The sequence below is a fragment of the Symsagittifera roscoffensis genome, chromosome 2 (genome assembly GCF_963678635.1).
Source record: "Symsagittifera roscoffensis chromosome 2, txSymRosc1.1, whole genome shotgun sequence".
In the NCBI taxonomy this organism is placed as follows: Eukaryota; Metazoa; Xenacoelomorpha; order Acoela; family Convolutidae; genus Symsagittifera; species Symsagittifera roscoffensis.
In genome coordinates, this window is record NC_087063.1 from 34792408 (window position 1) to 34811913 (window position 19506).

A 19506-nucleotide genomic window follows, 5' to 3' on the forward strand; every position below is an offset into this window, starting at 1 on the left:
TGTTTTTTTGAGAATTTATTAGTGTGGTTCGAATCCCGCTGAAAGGGTGTTAAAATGATATATCATTCAACTCAGTCCGATGATTATTTGTGGTACCTGATTTTGCTTAAAAAACTAAAACACAACACACCCGAATGCAAAGTTCCTCCCCATTTTCAATGATCCGAACAAAAAAGACAGCGAATATATTTTTTAAGAAACCATTTTTGTTTCGAAAGATAATATAAAATATTGCTTGCGTATTTTTATTTATTTTTTCATTTTTCGAGAACCCTAGATAGGAACTGATGCAAATTGGAACCAACTTCCGTGTTGTCAGACTCAGATCGCGATCACACCCATAACTTAGCACAGTTAAGATAAATCAACAAAATTTAACAATCTGAGTTTTTTCAAAACGTTTCTAGAGTAATACAAGAGTCTAATTTTAGTTATTTTAATTTGAAACTCGGATCAACATAGTTATCGGAAAATTAAGTGCCGGCGCAAGTACTCGCGCACATGTCCATAAACATCGCATAATTCTTCCTCACTTCTTCTGCGAACACGTTCGATTTTTTGAAATCATTCACATCGTACAAAGAATTGCACTCGTACTTGTGTTTGTGCAGAGGACCTGCCACCACGAGAAGTGATGAGTAATTTGAGCTAGGACTGAGGTGTTTGTTAGTTGCCACGTAAGGAAATGCAGTTGAGGTGTTGTTTGTGAAGCAGGGCGAGAGGGAAAATAAGAACACGTTGTTTCCGTGTCTCTCCCCAGGCCCCCCTCGGTAGTACTCGAAGTGGTCGGCGTTTGAGGCTAGCAGCACTGTCTCTGCATTCGTCAATTCGTATTTTCGCAACACGACTACACAAAATAAATTTTGTGGCTACCGAGAAACTTCATAAGATAAACAACTTTTTCATTTTAAAAATTTAGCCGGAAGCATCAATTTCAGTTCTAAAATTTTGACTAGATATATTTATCAAAAAAAAAAATGTTCACCAGATTTTTTCCTCTATTTGCTGCTTGATTTTGGAGGGTTTTGGTCAATATTTCTGTTTCGAAGAAATTTGAACCGAAACTTTAACTTAGCGGAATATGAAAACTTTTCATAAATTTTCTGAAAAAAATAAAACAACAATAGAAATAGAGCCAGTTTACCTTTTAGCAAGCAGAAAAACTTGAGCTGTGATTTTATGCTTTTCTCCTTCAGGCTCACTTCTTCCCCAATTGAGTTGTGGTAGGACCACGTGAACGAAATACGGGTCCAGTTGACACTGCACGACCCAATGAAGGGCAGATGCTCGTATTTCACCAGGGGTATCGAATTGCTGTCATTTCTGACCCCCCATGATGAGGGGGTAGTGTAGGAAGTCAAGTCGCTATTTTTAGCCGGACTAGCAATTTGGTCTGACCATTTAGGAGTAGTGAATGAACTGCTTTCATTTTGAGTTTTTCTATTGAACGCATCGTACGGGTTTAAGCTCACAGAGTTCGGCCAAATAACGGTAAGACAGAAAATCATTGATATCGAAAAGACTATCATGAAAATTGAAATGAAGAGAAGAATCAGAAAAATTTTGGGCAAATTAAGAATAACATCCAGAAACTCTTTCGCGAAGATGGAAATTTTGGAGAACATGGAGCTCATCTGGGAATAAGTTTGGATTTCGTTTTCAGGCTCGCTGGCACTGATAGATGATTCAATAGCCAAGTAGTTTGAATCCAGGGGGACGTAGCTATCCACGTGAATTGGGGCCGCTAAAGTTCGTACTTTCTGAGTTGTCTGGCCTGGAAATGGAGGAGACATCGCTGTAGTGTTTGTAGATACAGTAGCTATTAATGTGGAGGAGCTACCTAAAAACTAGAAATGAAAGTGAGGTTCAAAATGGGGCTGAAAAATGCTGCATGTGGTCTGGAATAGAATGTCAATTACAGATTTACATAAGAAAGACAGGCGTCAGATGGGTAATATTATATCCACGCTACCGTTTTATATCCACGCTACCAATTTCTAAAAAGAGCGAGTGGCTCCAAAATTTAATATTCAGACCGCATGGATCGAATTTTGATGGTAAATTTTAACATGCATACAAAGGAAACAGGTAATGATCGTCACTAATCAATCAGAAACTGGTTATGCTCAACCAAAGTAAACAAATGCTGTGAACAAGAACAAATCAGTACCTTTATCAGTTTTTTACGTGCTAAAAAGGTTGACACCGTTCCCCATGTGGCGTTAGAGTAGAAACGTTTTGCCCTTTTTACGGGAGGCCTGTGTATCCTCATTTAATTGTTTCCGACTAATTGGTAACGAAAAATTTGATATTTAACAGGGATCTACTTTAACAAGAACATATAGCAATACAGGGAACATCCATTGCTCTCAAACTGTCTTTTTTCAGGCAGCTTAATTGGGAAGGTTGCAAGATGAACTCCAGAAGCTTTTTGGGTTCAGTTGCTAAGTTCTTCAAAAAAATTGTTGAAAACATAAATCTAAAAAGATTTTGAGCTTCAGAGATTTTTTTCGAACAGTTGCTAATGATTTTGACTCGGGCTATTGTCAGGCAGGTGTAAAAAAATTAATGCAATAAAATATCTGTAGTTGTTAGTTGCTGAAAAGTTATTTTATTAAATATGCTGAAAAATGTTTTCGAGAATCTAAAATGTAGGAATTTTGTAAAAATTGTTGAAAAGTTGGATGAGCGTTAAAAATGATAGTAAGATTGCTTTTAGATTCATCAAATTTGATTAACTGAGATACAACCCTCTTTTGACAAACACCCCTAATGCTGGCTTTTCTTTTTTTCCCGCCAGATAAAAGTAGGTACAGCTCATTAACTTTACCTGCAAGTGTTTTTGGTCTGTTCGTCGATCCCTCTCTGCTTAAACTTCTCTGCCTAGTGGGCAGTGTCTGGTAGGGCACACTGATCACAGAATTATGGATGGTGTTCAGGGTAGTCTGTGAGTTCCTCCTCCTTTCATCGCTATTGTACATCAGAGAAGGAGCCACCCGGTTGGCATTGTGTTCCAGAAACCAGTTCCTCGCCTCCTCGAAACTCAGAACGCGGCCTTGCAGTCCGTACAGTGAACTGTCCATACTTTTTAATAAGAAGTCTTAGCTTGAGCAAGATTTATAACAATACTTGGAAACTAATTTATATATCAAACTGGTAGTTATTTCCATTCACCGGTAAATTAAACCTTATGTAAATGTAATGTTAGTCAGAGTTGTTTCTGTACCGTAGCTCTATGCTAATTATTGGCTGCTAAGCAAGGAAGGTCTCGCCCTTTTATTCTGTGATATTTATGCGGCTTCTCTGTTAGACAACCAAGTCAATTCTCAAAGTTTGTCTTCATTCCACTGGGAAAAATTGGAATGCATTACCTAATCCGTTTTTGCTTCAAGGGAAAAGAAAAAGCCGAAGATGCTCCCAAGCTAAACTAACAAAGTATGTCAGGGGATTTTAAGCAACCGGGTAGCGTTTTGGGAAGCCGGGCTCAAGGCGACCGTTCGGCTCAATTGTAAAATTGAAATTGACGCATCACAAAATTTCCTCTCCTGAATTGAAATTGGGTATAAAAATGAGAAGAGCGGGCATAAAACAAACACTACGCGGGTTAATGTGCTGAATAAAAATTAGAGAAATACAACAATAATAACAAGAGGGCTTGAGGCCTATTCATTGCAACACAGTAGTGGGAAAAATTGTCCAACTTCTTGAATCTGATTTTTCCTTTTTGTTATAACCGCTAGACATTACTAACTGATTGATATCATTACTTTTCCTTTCCTCTTTACAATTTGACCAACCTATTCGGAAATATTACCTGTTGGCTTTGCGATAGAAGAAATAAAATTATTTCATTGTTAGATTTGAATGGGCGAGCGGCTTTCTCGAGAGGGCAATAATATACTCTTTATCTACATTAGAGGCCATAAACGGGACTGCGATGAATAAATATGACTACTTTTAACCCACAATTGGGCTATAGAGTTACACTTGATGGTAAGGAAGAGTTAAAGGGGAGCCCATTATAGAAACCTAAAGTTACAAAAAAAGGAGGGCTCTAAAGTTACAAATTGCAGTAAAAAAATTCATCGAGTAAGTTCTCAGGTTTTAATATCAAAAAATGATGACGTTTTTGAATGATTTTGTTTTAGTATCAATAGCTAAATTGCTTGCTTTCATCAATTTACCGGAAAATTTACATGAATGCACGAACTGTTTCAAGCTGTTTAGTTAAGCGAAATAATTTAATTTTGTCTAGCTTTTGATCTTGCTCGAACGTAACAAATGCAGTTTAATCGCCTCATTTTTTCAAAACAGGATTTCCTCAGTAGGTTTTGAAATTTCACTTGAGGGTAACCATTAAATCTACTAGTGTCCCTTTTAATTAGGCTAAAAAGGGGTTCAATAGTTGGTATTGAGGTCACCCCGTTGGAATGCCACTGAGCTCCTAAGCAGATTTGGGTCGTTCGGTTTTATCCAAAGTAATTGTCGCTGAAGAGGTAAATTAAGAGATAAAAAGATATCTTAATAGATAAGATTTATCTCTCAACATGCAAAGTCTGCTCGTAGTGAAGGAAGAGTATACTTGTTAAAATAAGGTTAGAAAAGTGAGCAACAGGGTTGAAATCGCATTTTGAAGTTTTTTTCTCCACAACTAGAATGAAGTTTTCCCATTGTGAAAAAAAAACATGCTTCTTGACTAGGTTAAAACCTATAAGATAGATTGATTAAATAAAACTTTGAATCACAACATTCTTCTTAACAGAAAAACATTTAGCTTACTACGTTTACTACTAACAATGTAACGGCTCCTTTCCTCTCGGGAAATAAGTTAATACGTCGAAATAAGTAAAATGATTTTCTAGTAGAAAAAAATGGTACTAAATTACAAACGAATGATTGATAAAGAAAATATACCCCTAAAATGGTACAAATTTGATTTAATAAGCAACATACAAAAATTTATATAACATCTTTTTTTCTATCGAAAATTATTAGTTTTCGGCTTGGCCCAGTTTTAGTTTTTCTATTTCTGCATCAAATAGTTCGCTTTACATGTCCATCGTATCGTCGAGTTCGTTTATAGCCATTCTGAGATATTGGTCAGTTGAGGATAGGGATAGGATGTCATCTGAGTACATTGAGTATCCAAATCGTCCGAATCGTGATGGCATCGGTTGGTCAATCACGTTCGGCGGTGTAGGATTCAAGGCGACAAGGTCTCCGAAGGATCCAGTATGTTAAGGTATCTGGTCTATAACATCTATAACCATTCTTTGACCGTAAAGTTTAATCGGGCCTGCATTACGACCAGAGCAGCGCAAAATTGTTTTGTTACCATATGTAGCAATTGTCTTTGGTCCTGTTGTAACTTCGTCTGAGGAGTGTACAAAAGCTTGTCGAAGTGTCAGCAGAGTGGTCTGAATTCTGATAGTTCGAAGGAGTGACAGTGTCTGGTTTGCTCTCGTTTGTCGGTTTTTGGTCTCCAAAGTGTGATGATTATGCTTTTTGGTCACCAATGGTCGTTGGTTGTGCCAGGATTATACTGATATGATAAACCGGAGAAGGAGTTTTCATGAGAAGAACACGTTCTGAAATCTCAGACATTGCCTTATCTAAGATGAAATCCGAATGAGAGTGGGGTTCGGCAAGTTTTCTAACCATTTGTACAAGGAAAACTTCCAGCTATCTATTTCCAATCGCTAAAATCCGATGTATCCGAAAAAATGCCTATTGATTCGTCGCAAGCTAAAAAAATTTTGGTAGAATTAATTTTTTAGCGGGAAATGGTTGTCGCTCATTTTTTGTAGCTTTCCGATTGGCATCTATTCAGCATTATGGTTAGGAGACGAATGCGAACGAAAGCTTTCCTTTAGAAGTGCAAATATGAGTCAAATTTGATTTTGATAAAGCGATATTTGATTTTCGGATTATTTTACCTCTGATAATTTGACCGTGGATTTACTTGACTTCACAATTTTCTGGTTCATTTTCTTCTAGAAAGAGTTTCCATTAATGCTTTTTTTGTTTTCCGGAGAAAGGTACCTTTACATGGACTTCGAAGGAGAATCCTTGAGGTGGAGTGTTTTTAAAATGTAGGGTAGTCTGTCTCCTATCCCTTTTCCAATGGGAACTGACTATATTTTTGACTTCATGATTCTTCATTTAATTTTTTTTCTGGTAAAACGGTCCTTTGTTACACCTAATTCTATTTTATAAAGAATAAAACGCTAAAGAGTAAATTAATCTCAAAGTTAGAACAATAAAGAAGAGAAGAGCATTCTTTCCATCGAATAGAATAAAGATATCAGGCTGACATAAAAAAAAATCAGTTAAAACTTTTAGGATAGATTGATTTAGTAAAACATTGAATCACAACATTCCTCTTAACAGAAAAACATTTAGCTTACTACGTTTTTTACTAACAATGTAACTGCTCTTTTCCTCACGGGAAATAAGTTAATACGTCGAAATAAGTAAAATGATTTTCTAGAAGAAAAAGTGGTACTAAATTACAAACGAATGATTGATAAAGAAAATATACCCCTAAAATGGTACAAATTTGATTTAATAAGCAAAATACAAAAATTTATATAACGTCTTTTTTTTCTATCGAAAATTATTAGTTTTCGGCTTGGCCCAGTTTTAGTTTTTCTATTTCTGCATCAAATAGTTCGCTTTACATGTCCATCGTATCGTCGAGTTCGTTTATAGCCATTCTGAGATATTGGTCAGTTGAGGATAGGGATAGGATGTCATCTGAGTACATTGAGTATCCAAGTCGTCCGAAGGATACGTGATGGCATCGGTTGGTCAATCACGTTCGGCGGTGTAGGATTCAAGGCGATAAGGTCTCCGAAGGATCCAGTATGTTAAGGTATCTGGTCTATAACATCTATAACCATTCTTTGACCGTAAAGTTTAATCGGGCCTGCATTACGACCAGAGCAGCGCAAAATTGTTTTGTTACCATTTGTAGCAATTGTCTTTGGTCCTGTTGTAACTTCGTCTGAGGAGTTTACAAAAGCTTGCCGAAGTGTCAGCAGAGTGGTCTGAATTCTGAAAGTTCGAAGGAGTGACAGTGTTTGGTTTGCTCTCTTTAGTCGGTTTTTGGTCTCCAAAGTGTGATGATTATGCTTTTGGTCACCAATGGTCGTTGGTTGTGCCAGGATTATACTGATATGATAAACCGGAGAAGGAGTTTTCATGAGAAGAACACGTTCTGAAATCTCAGACATTGCCTTATCTAAGATGAAATCCGAATGAGAGTGGGATTCGGCAAGTTTTCTAACCATTTGTACAAGGAAAACTTCCAGCTATCTATTTCCAATCACTAAAATCCGATGTATCCGAAAAAATGCTTAATAATTCGTCGCAAGCTAAAAAATTTTGGTAGAATTAATTTTCTTAGCGGGAAATGGTTGTCTGTCATTTTTTGAAGCTTTCCGATTGGCATCTATTCAGCATTATGGTTAGGAGACGAATGCGAACGAATGCTTTCCCTCAGAGGTGCAAATATGAGTCGACTTTGATTTTGATAAAGCGATATTTGATTTTCGGATTATTTTTACCTCTGATAATTTGACCGTGAATTTACTTGACCTCATAATTTTCTGGTTCATTTTCTTCTAGAAAGAGTTTCCATTAATGCTTTTTTGTTTTCCGAAGAAAGTTACCTTTACATGGACTTTGAAGGAGAATCCTTGAGGTGGAGTGTTTTTAAAATGTAGGGTAGTCTGTCTCCTATCCCTTTTTCAATGGGAACTGACTATATTTTTGACTTCATGATTCTTCATTTAATTTTTTTTCTGGTAAAACGGTTCTTTGTTACAGCTAATTCTATTTTATAAAGAATAAAACGCTAAAGAGTAAATTAATCTCAAAGTTAGAACAATAAAGAATAGAAGAGCATTCTTTCCGTCGGATAGAATGAACATATCAGGCTGACATGAAAAAAATCAGTTAAAACTTTTAGGATAGATTGATTTAGTAAAACATTGAATCACAACATTCCCCTTAACAGAAAAACATTTAGCTTACTACGTTTTTTACTAATAAAGTAACTGCTCCTTTCGTATCGGGAAATACGGCAATATGACAAAATAGTACGACCTCGAGTTAATACGATCTTCTTCTGTAAGCAGAGCAATAAATTTAAGGATGAACAGACAACTTAATTCAAGGGTCTTTCCAGTGACATCAAAATTTCACGGTTTTTGAATCAGTTTCTCGTGTTCTGATAGAAGCAGAAAGTCGACGGAAATTTGAATACCAACGGTAGAGGAATTAACTACGTTTTGGTTCTTAGACATTTTTACAGCATTTACCATTTTAATATCAAAAGGAGATATTATGAAGCAATAGATAAAAAATTAAAAATATATAGAAATTGAATTTAAAAAAAAAACAAAAGTCAAGTTAAAAGTCAAAGTTTGATAACTCAAAAGAAAACAACAAGAGTTACACAATTTGGTGCCATTTTTTCCTAGTGATAGTTTGAAAGAAACCAGGCTAGAAAAATTAAAACCGAAGCTATTTGGTAGGTAATTAGGTAATCTTGCGTAATCCGAAATTTTCAAAACTGAAGCAATTGCGTTGCAGTATATTTTTTTAAATCTTTTATATAATCGCTTTTTAATTTTTATTAATTGTTGTTACCACAAATTCTTGGTGTTTTTTATGTTTTTCATACAGAAAATCAAGGAAGAATTCAATTGAACCATTTTCCATTTTGTTAGTCTACTCTGATTAGTTTTCTTTCCAAGATTTGTTGAAAGCGCAGAATAAAAATTTGGGGTCTTTAAGAATTTCAAAATCGGAACCGTAGAGATAAATTTTGTATTGCTCTTTTGCCGAAAGAACTTCTATAGATTCTAATTGTTTTTATCGATTTTTTTATTTTCTGAGCATTTGGAAACCTTAAGGCAATTGAAACGGTCTTCCAATGAATCTCATGTAATTGGTCGAAAGATGCACCGAGTGCTTTATGAGATGCATCTGTGTTGAGTTGTACGTCTAAAGTCGTTTTTTTTTCCTCAAATTGACAATTTATTGCTGAGTTTTTTCCATTGCTTCTGATTGACTATTGTTCTCTTGGAAATAATTTTTTTGTTTAGTGGGCTTAAAGAGCTTCCCCAAGGTTTTAGTTTGGCACAAATTTAATGTACTGGTTTGTTGAGCCAAGGGATGATCCAGCAGATTTTTTGCGAAAGCGATGTTTTTGATGGCTTTGGTTTTAACTACCAATGGTGAAACGCCCAATTGTGTAATTTTGAATCCAAGCCATCAAATTTTTTGGAAGAATTTGCACTTGGGCTACTTAACAACAAAGTTATAATTGTCAAAGTTTGAGAAAAATTTTTAGCCTGTCTTTTTGAATCTACTTAGTTGTGGAGCTCTCTCGCGTTGTTTTTGATTGACCAGTTCGTGTCTTTCGAATGTGACTCTGATTTTCTTTACAGAAGCTGTGGCCAATTGATTCCAAACTTTTTGAACAAAATGTGAAGAATTTTGACCCTCGTGATTTTTTGTCCGAGAAATCGTTCGCTTTCATTCTAGCTCAAAATATAGTATCTAAGGTAATTTGTTTTTTCGCAATATCCAATCGCTTTTCGTTAAAGCGTTTCATCTCAGTCTTAATTGCAGCCATATCTTCGTCGTCGAATAATTTTTGTCCGCGAAACTTTTTCTCAGGCCTCGCGGTTTTTTTGGTTTTAAGATTCTCCAACCGTCGAACTTTCTAAGACGGGAGGTTGTTGTGGTTTCTTGTTATCGGACTTGAAACACTTTCAATGTCTTCATTTTTTGTTTTGATCACCGGTATATGAAAGAAATCATTCTACTCTTAACACGGATTAGGTGGATTCACCGTTTGATTCTGCAAAAATTGAGGTATACTTCTCATGTTGGATTCGATCCTGCTGGCTGCGTCATGATCGAATGTTTCTGTGTCACAGCAATTTCTACTTATTTACGATTAAAAGAAAAAAGTGAAGAGTACATTAGTCTTGATCCTGCTGGCTGCGCCACGATACCATGTTTTTTTGTTACATCTAAGTCAAATAAAACTCAGGGTTAAAACATTTAAAAAAGAGCATTATCTTCATCGGAGAGAATGAACAAATCAAGGTCAAATAAAAAGGACCAGTTAAAAATTTTAGCAAACTTTGAAAGTTGTAATTTTTTGTTCTTCATTTCAAAAGTCACTGGTTTGAGGTCTATCATGATGAGTGCTCAATGGTTTCAGGAATAAAAAATCAGCGGACTGCCCAAGAGCTACCACAAACTAGCCTGAGAAGAATTAACGCCTTTTCATTTATCATCAACCAAAAGGGGTTATCCGTTACTAGGCGCTTCATCAAAATTTGCTTTGCTGCGGAATATCAATTGAGGATATTTTTTATTAGTAAGCAGTAGTGAAATGGAGGTGAATTTTAAAACTTGAATCTTAAATCTCCAAAAGTTTTTTTTTCAAATGAAAAGTTTTTGTAAATAAACACTCGCATGTACCATAGTGACAAATTTTTATCATGATTGTAACAAAAAAAAACAATTTTTGCTCTTATTTATGTGAGTGAGAAGAATTTTTTAAGCCGTTAAGCTGTATTTCCAAAAAAAAATCCATGAAAATTCAGTTTAATTGATTCTTGGAGAATAATTCAGAACAAACTCTAGTTTATACAACTCAAAATATTATTCTTTATTGCAATTTCCTGCATTATCAACCACAGTACATTTAAAAACAAGAATTACCGGCTAACGTGCAACTTGCGCATAATACTCCAACGATAGTCCTAAAAAACGCAAAATTTTTTTCATTCAATTTAGTGCCGTTTTTTCTGCATGGTGTGATAAAAGTATCTGACGTAAAAAAATACTATTGGCGCATGTCCGATAGTAGTAGTAAAACGAGCAAACTTAATAACAGTTTTTGAAGAAATATGACTAAAAAAACAAAAATCTTTTTAAAAATTTTAAAATATCACATTTTTGGTTTTGGTTTTTTTTGCAGACACTTTTGGAATTTTTGAAAAATTTTGATTTCAAAATGGCTTCCAAAAACTAATTATATTGAGTAAAACTAAAATTAAGCTGAAATAAATATTTGTAAACGGCCTAAATTAAGCATAAACATGCATGCTTGCTCGCTTTACTCGCTTAAAATAAAACAGAAGATCAAAAAATTCAAACCGGTTGTTCTCGACACCCGAAAATTTTTGAAAGATTTTCAATATCTACATTATTTTCTGCTCACCGCTAGCTGAAAGAGATCACTCCAATTTCCCACGGAATGGGTCGATTCACTGTATGATTCTGCAACAGTTGAGGTATTCCTCTCTTGTTTGATTCGATTCTGCTGGCTGCGCCATGTCAAAACGTTTCATTGTAGCAGCTAATAAAAAAAGTAAGAGTGAAATAGTCTCCGAGTAAAATTTTTTTTAAAAAATGAAAGAACATTTTTCCATCGGAGAGAATGATTATATCAGGGTCAAACAAGAAGGACAGGTTAAAGTAACTACGATAGATTGAATAAATGAAACAGTGAATAACAACAGTTTCAAATATATAGAAAAAGTTTAATAAAGAAAACCGATTGAATCTGAATTTTTATGTTTCTCGTTTTTTGTATTTTATTCTAAACGCCAGAGGTTTGATGTCCATCATGATGAGAGCTCGATGATTGCGAGAATGAGAAAACATTGCACTGCACAGGAAAAACCACTAAAGTGGCCTGGTGCAAAATTCACATGAGCTGAACTGCGGAAATAATTCCTAATAAATGTGGATATTTTTTATTAGGCACCATTGGTTAAATTGGGAGGGGGGTTAGCCAAACAGATCCAAATATGATGTTTTTAAAAAAGCAGCTACTATTCGTATGCAAATACTTCGAAAGCAGTTTCTTTGTTTTAGGAAAAGTCTTAAAACTTGAACCTGAAATCCCCATTAAACTTTTTTATGTATAAGCACTCGCATATACTCAAGTGAGAGACTATATACCAAAAAAAAACTAATTTTTTCTCTAATCACTGAAAGTGAGAAGGAACTGTGCAATGCATTGAGCTGTTTTCCTGAAAAAAAAACTGTAACTTTTCTGTTTCAAGGTTTTTTCTAGATTTTTATAGATTAAAGTGTTATTCAATGCCAAAAATTTCCTGAATCCATCGAGCTGTTTTCCTAAAAAAAACTTTAACTTTTCTTCTGATTCAAGGTTTTCTTCTAGATTTTTTTTAGAACAGAGTGTTATTCAACGCCAAAAATTTCCTGCATTATCAACCAAAATACATTCCAATACCAAGCAACCATGAAAAAAATGATAGCCAGTTATTGTGAAAGTAGCACATCATGCTGCAACCGTAGTCTCAAAAAACACCCATTTTTTTCTTCAAATTATTAGTAATGTTTTTTCCGTGGTGTGATAAAACGATCTGAAAAAACGACAACTTAGAATTTAGGCATTTTCGACACTCATTGGCATCCTAGGCATACTTAAAAACAGTTTTCGAAAAAAATGACTAGAAAAAACATGCACAAAGCATTAAACATTTTTTAAAAATCTAAACCTTTTTCTGACTTTTTTGCAGACATTTTTTGAGTTTTTGAGATTTTTGATTCTCAAAATGGCGTTAATAAGATCCAAAAACTAATTATATTGAGTAAAACTAAAATTAAGCCGAAATAGTTTGTTTTGAAGAGCCTAAAGTAAGCATGAATAAGCATGCTGTCTCGCTTTACTTGCTCGAAATAAGAAATTTCAATCGGTTTTTGTCTGACTTGTTTTTGTTAGATAAAAAACATCACTCCACTCTTCCCATAGAATCGGTTCATCCACTGTGTGATTCTGCCAAAATGGAGGTTTGTCTTTCACGTTTGATTCGATTCTGCCGGCTGCGCCATGATAAAAATATTTTTGTTAGAGCTAATTCTACTTATTTACGATTAAAAAAATAAAAAATAAGAGGGAGTTAAATTCAAAGTTTAAATCCTACGAACGAAAAAACATTCTCTCCGTCGGAGCGAATGAACATATCAGGGTCAGATAAGAAGGACCGGTTAAAGTAATTAAGAAAGATTGAAAATAAAAACAGTGAACCACAGCACTTTCAAATATATAGAAAAAATATTGAGGAACACAGCTGATTCAATCTACACTTTGATTTTTGTAATTGTTGCTCTTCATTCCAAAAGCCAGTGGCATGAGGTCTATCATGATGACTGCTCAATGGTTGCGAGTATGAAAAAACAGCGCGCTGCCCAGGAGTAACCACAAATGCGCCCTAAGGTCCTAACTTAGCAGTTTAGCTGTGGTACACTGAGAAGAACTGGGGCCTCTTCAACTATCATCCACCAATATGGGTTAACCGTTACTAGAAGCAAAATCAACATATGCTAAATTGCGGAAGTAACTCTTAATAGATGTGGATTTTTTCCATAAGGCACCATTGGTGAAATGGATTGGGGGAGGGGGGGTGGGTTAGCTTAACAGATCTAAAAATGATGTTCTTAAAAAAGCAGCTACTATTCGTATGCGAATACTTTGAAAGCATTTTTTTTTGTTTTAGGAACAGTCTTAGAACTTGAGCCTGAAATCTCAGTAGTTTAACAGATCCAAAAAAATGTGAGTCTCAAAAAAACACTGCTATTTGTATGCGAATACCTCAATAAACGTTTTTTTTTCTTTTTAGGAAATGTTTTAAAACTAGAATATTAAATCTCTATTATATTTTTCATAATAAGCATTCGCATATACCCAAGTGAGAGACTGCTTACCAAAAAGAACTAAACAACTAAATTGTGCTCCAATCATTGAAGGTGAGAAGGATCTTTGCAATCCGTTGAGCTGTTTTCCTAAAAAAGCCCCTAAATTTCTGTGCAAATGTTTGCTTTTACATTATTTTAGAACAGCTTCTATGTTTTTCAACGCCAAAATATTACTCTTATTTACAAATTGCATTATCAACTAAAATACAATCAACAAAAAAAAACAATTTTCTTTTGTATTTGGTTTGTACAGATGACTCGAACCTGTAAGTTAAGGGCTTTTTGCACTGCAAGATGCTATTTTTGTATCACTTGAAGAAATTAAATCAAACTGCCATTCACAATATCTCTTTTTTTATCTCTAATAGTTTGCATTAATTTTTAGCACTCTATGCATTTAATTTGCAGACGAAGCCAAAAATAAATAAGGAAGTGAAGTCGAAAGACATGATTAAATATTTTTTATTGAAACATTTTCAGACTATGATTTTTTGCTTGTCATTGGATTTCTTATACAATAAACAAAAAGCCAGATTTTTGTGTAGATAAATTTTGTCTCCGGCTAACGTTCGAAAGGCAGGCGAAGATATGTCTGCCAATTTTAGAAGCAAGGCAGCAAAGTTATGTTTTCTGTAAGTAAACCGAAAATGGCTTCGTGATACTACTTTTTAGGTAAAGTCTTGGCAGTTTTGTTGAAATATCATACAGAACAACTAATGAGCTTTGTGACTTTTTGTAGTTGTAGTTTCTTCTATTTTTTTTAAATTTGAGGCTAGGCTTTTCTTCTTTTTTTCTGCAAACTTGCAATGTTATGCTTGTCTAATTGACTCCATTTTGGTGTTCATAGATGTTTTCTTGTCGCCATACTCCTATTTTCCTCTCAGCAACTTTTTATTCCGACCATTGAAAATGGGGAGGAACTTTGTATTCGGGTGTTTTTGTTTTTTTTCCACGCAAAATTAGGTACCACAAATATTGATCGGACTGGGTTGAGTGATATATAATATTGAGGCCCTTTCAGTCGTGATTCGAACCACAATTTAAAAAATTCCAAAAACTTTTCCCAGCGTCGAGAAAAAGCGGTTTGATTTTTTTGTCTTAATTAGAGCGAATAAAGCAAGCGAGCTGCTACCACAAACAATCAGCGGACTGGGTTGACTGATATATCATATAAAAGCCCTTACAATCGTAATTCGTGAGTAAAAAAAAATCGGTTTGAAATTGTTGATTTTTTTGTCTAATTTCTAGGGAGTTAGCTGGCTTACATTAACTTATTTATGCTTAATTTAAGCCTTGGAAATTTAGTTTTACTCAAATAAAGTTAGATTTTGGAGTTTTAGCTTCATCTTGGGCAAAAAATTTTGATATTTTGTTTTGAAAAATTTTAAAATTCCCTTTGATTTTTTTGTTTTTCTCGTTTCTCTTCACAACTTGTTTTCCAATATGCATATTTTACAAAGACTGACGGAAATGCATAAACTTTGTTTTTTCGCTCACATTACTTTATCACAGCAAGCCAAAAAAACAACAGTTTAAAAAATACTTTTGTTGTAATTTTTTCAAGACTGGTCGGAACATTCTGTGCTACTTGCTATCTTTGTTCAAATTTTGTAACCGGCTATCTTTGTTCAAATTTTGAATTTATCTATTTTAAAACCCCTCCACCCCTCCACTTTGCGCAATAATTTCTATGGATTTATTAAATGCTTGTTTCATTACGAATTGATTTCGGTTTCATGGCTTTCATCTCCATTCTGGCTCCCTTGTTTTTTTTGCCAAACTAACGGAATTTCTTTTATTTGAGAACTGAATTATTGCTCTGGAGTTGTTCACGCTGAAGTATACGTCCTCATACAATTTATTCATATTCAGAACTGGCAAAAAAAGTTAGAAAAAGACTGAGTCGTATTTTTGTGGCGGTTACGCTTTAGTTATTATGAAGCTAACATTTTTTGAAGTTTGATGTAATCTCAAATTTGATAATCACAAAATACTTTCAGACTTAAAAAAGCCGTTTTTCAAGTTTTATTTTACTTTGCCAAATAAATGTTTAAATCAACCCTTTAAAGCAAGCAATAATTTTTTATCAGATAAGAAAAGGTCGTTCCAGTATCATAACTTTCTTATACTAAGTTTTTGAAAATTAACTCAAATTTTAATCTTTAAATGAATTTGTGCACTGTGTTGAGAATTTGTCCTTAGTGACCTTCAGAGTTCATAATTTGTTTCTTTTTCAAATTCCTAGAGAAATTTAATAAATTCATATTTTAAAAACTCTTCATGAACTGGCAGAATGTGATCATTTTTAATTCAGAAGGTATGAGAATTTTTATTTGGCTTGTGTAAAAATTAATCACATCATGATTTCGCTATCAATTTGCTCCAGAGAGATATTCATCATTCAGGGTAACCATATTATTTTATTTAGAGCTCAATCAAATTTTCCTCTTTTTTTTCAGAAAAATTGAGACAACTAAACAACGCTCAAAACATTCAGCGCTTCGTCCTCATACTAAAATTCTTGGTTACCGCAAATTGAGGTCCATGACTTAATTAAAAACTTTCAAAGTTGCCCCAATGTTAGTTTCTGGACCAAAAGTTCGTAGTTTGTGCAGGTTTTTCTAGTAGCGGATAAAGTCTTAAAGAATCATTTTTTGGTCTTGATGGTGTTAAATTAAATCATTAGGGTATAAAATTTTCTCGCATTAGTCTAAAAATTAGTGGAGGCATTTAGAGGCGATAATCTGAAAATAAATCGAGTTATACTGGAAATGCGTCTCGATAGCCAGGGCATAGTCTAGACAGTCTGGATATAAATTTCTGACCTCAAATCAAAGTCTGAGAAACAATTATTGGCTGTGTTAATTTATTGAAGCCTATTTATAATGACTTTTAATGTGACTTCCTCTTTCCCCTCACATTTCAAAAAAACCATTTCTGTAAAAATTTTACATGTTGTTATGCTGAAAGCGTGATACTACGATAAAACTTATCATAAAAAATTTGTTCACAATAATGAATTTAATCACCATGAAAATTTTAATTACGTTGAGACAAGTTAAAATAGCTTTTCAAAGCTGAAACTTAAATGTGAAGTAAAAGTGGAAAAGATACTTAAGTGTTCCTAAAATTTAACAAAACTTCTCGTACCAGGGCGAAGCCTTGAATGTTCCGACTGCCTTCTAAGGTCTATAGAGCAGTATTAACATGAAAAAATTAAATGCTAATTTAAAAAATGTTTTTTTTTATTGTGAGATTTGTTGTAAAAAAATCATCCCCCACACGCCATTTAAAGTACGCAGTGACAAATTTGCTCCTTGCAACACATCAATTATGGCAAATAAGCTTCCTTCAACCAATTTGGAACAATTTTTGAGACATATTAAATCTCTGCTCACGTATATTAGCGGAAAATATATCGCGCGTTATTTGTCCCAAATTGGCCAAAATTTCATTATTCAAACACCCATAACTTAACAAAAAATGATCACAGGTGAGATATCTTTTCATATTCAAGCTCAAGGCAACAATACTCTTTGAATGATACAAAAAATTCCCGTCAAAACTCGAAATTTGTCTGACCCCGAGCACAAATATTCTGTTACTTTAATTTCAAAAGTCGTAACAAGACTGCTCACATCAGGGCGCAGCCCTGAATGTTCCGATTGCTTTTTTAGGTTTATAGAGCAGTAATAACTTAAAAAATGTAAAGTAATAGAATAAAATGAAATTTTTTTTGAAAAAGAAAATCAAATTTAAAAAAAAAAAATTTTCATTTTGCTTTATTACATTAAGTTTTTTATTTTTTAGGAAAATCATCTCCTCACACGCGATATTAAGTACGAAAGAAAAGATTTTGCTCCTTGTAACAAATCAGTTCTGGCAAATAAGCTCTTTCAATCAATTTGCCACAGTTTCGAAGACGGAATTAATCTCCGCTTACGCGTTAGTAGCGCGAAATATATCGCGCGTTAATTGATTCAAATTGGCCAAAATGGAAATCTTTAAGCCACCATAACTTTACAGAAAATGGTCACAGGTGAACTGTTTTTTCAAATTTAAGCTCAGGACGAATGAAGTAGAAGCAAAAGTTGCGCCGATCCCTATTAATTTTTCTTCGGTTGCGCCTGTCGCGGATAACCTTTCCTGGGGAGCGCTGGTCGCGGACATCTCGTTCTGCGCAGTCTGGAATTGCCGAATTTTAGTCGCGGCTGTATTTTTCCTTTCCCTCCACCTCGCACAAGCATCAAATTTATGGTGTAACGAGTGGTTTTACAATGTTAATTATGAAGACCAAATATGTTTGCCGCGGCCTAATTAGTCCGTATGCCAATTTTCATAACAATCGAGTAATGTGAACAAAACTTTTATTTGTAAAATTTTGCAAGTGGGGATTTTAAAAAAGACTGTTAGACTCGACAGTCTGGAAATACCAAAAATCGGTCACAGTGGTCTGATAATAAAATCACAAACTCGGCCCGGGATGTCAGCATTACACTTTTCAATTGAACGTTCTCAAACTGGTTGCTACAGTGGGATTAATGTATTTGGATTCATGCGGTATTTGCACGTGTCTAATTAGTAATCAAGCTACTTGAGTTAACTATTGAATTCGATGAGTTTTTATGGATACATGTTTGCTTTTGGAGCTTTCTCAGTTGTGCCAACAGATTCTGGATCAATCCACCGTAGGAAATGAAACTCAATATTCGAATTCGAAGTCCAAAAAACGCCGCAAGAGGGACAGAAAACATGTGCTTAAGTTGTACACATTAGCGAATCTTCTTTTGTGCGGTGTTGGACATAATTTCCAAATTGGTGGATGTCCTTCTCAAATGGACGCAGAAAGACTCTTGCTCATTATCGGCGATATTATTGCATCAAATACCAACGCTATTATGGAATCGCTTTACAACGACATGATCAGAGGTCTTAAAAAATGTTCACTCTTTTCGAAAAGGAAACTTCGGAAACGATTTCCGTACACTCTTTTTGTTCATGCGCCTCAAGCAGCCGATCGTAAACGAGGAAGCCTTGCATCTTTCGTGAACAAAGTACTGCTCGTGGATTACGTAATAATTTATCCCATTTCATTCGGCTGGGCCTCGGCTAAGAAAGAGTGCAGTAGAAAAACGCACAGGGTTATAAAAGACTCATTCTCGAAACGGGACACAATTCTATCAATTATGGGAAATCACAAGGCACAAAGATCGGGAAACTCCTCGCGGTGAGCACAAAAAAAAACTTTTCACTACCCATCGCACAAAATCGTTCTTTTTTCTAGTAATATTTTTCTTCCATAATGAAACGAATTGTCCTACTTTTAATAAAGAGTCAACGTGCAAAGATAAAATAACTGTATTTTTTCCACTTGCTCACGCTCAGCTCATTTCTTTCCCAGGCATAAGAACCCGTGTAGCAGTGCTTATGTGATGTGTTGAAAAGAAAACAGAGCCACGCGTTTAGCTGAAAAGATGACGCGACCAAGTAACCCCCTCCCCCACCTAAAAAATTATAGCTTGGGCTTGGTTTCAGTTTTGTTATTTGTGCTATGAAGGACATTGCTCGAAAAATTTAAATCATACGAAATAGGTTTAAGATTGCTCGAATGCCAGTTTGATGATTGTGTGGAATCGAACGCCACAAAAGTAGTTTACGTAAATAAAATTAGTTTTGGAGCTTTTTATTGCAATTTTGGGAATCATGAACTTGAATTTTTGTTTGTTTTTCAAGTCACTTTTCTTCAAA

At 34.6% G+C, this 19506-nt stretch overlaps 1 protein-coding gene across 2 annotated transcripts; it reads right to left on the reverse strand.

The window, feature by feature from the left end:
- Nucleotides 1-240: 240 nt before the first annotated feature.
- On the reverse strand, nt 241-3899 carry LOC134839349 (uncharacterized). Of its 2 annotated transcripts, XM_063854862.1 has the most exons (4): nt 3460-3898; nt 2831-3075; nt 1145-1840; nt 241-847 (listed from the first exon to the last, which is right to left on the reverse strand). In XM_063854862.1, exons 2-4 carry the CDS (start codon nt 2979-2981, stop codon nt 474-476), a joined length of 1221 nt encoding a protein of 406 aa, XP_063710932.1. In that variant the 5' UTR covers nt 2982-3075; nt 3460-3898; the 3' UTR covers nt 241-473. The 2 variants fall into 2 exon arrangements, with proteins under 2 accessions (XP_063710932.1, XP_063710931.1); XM_063854861.1 differs by having other exon boundaries at nt 2831-3899.
- Nucleotides 3900-19506: the final 15607 nt, after the last annotated feature.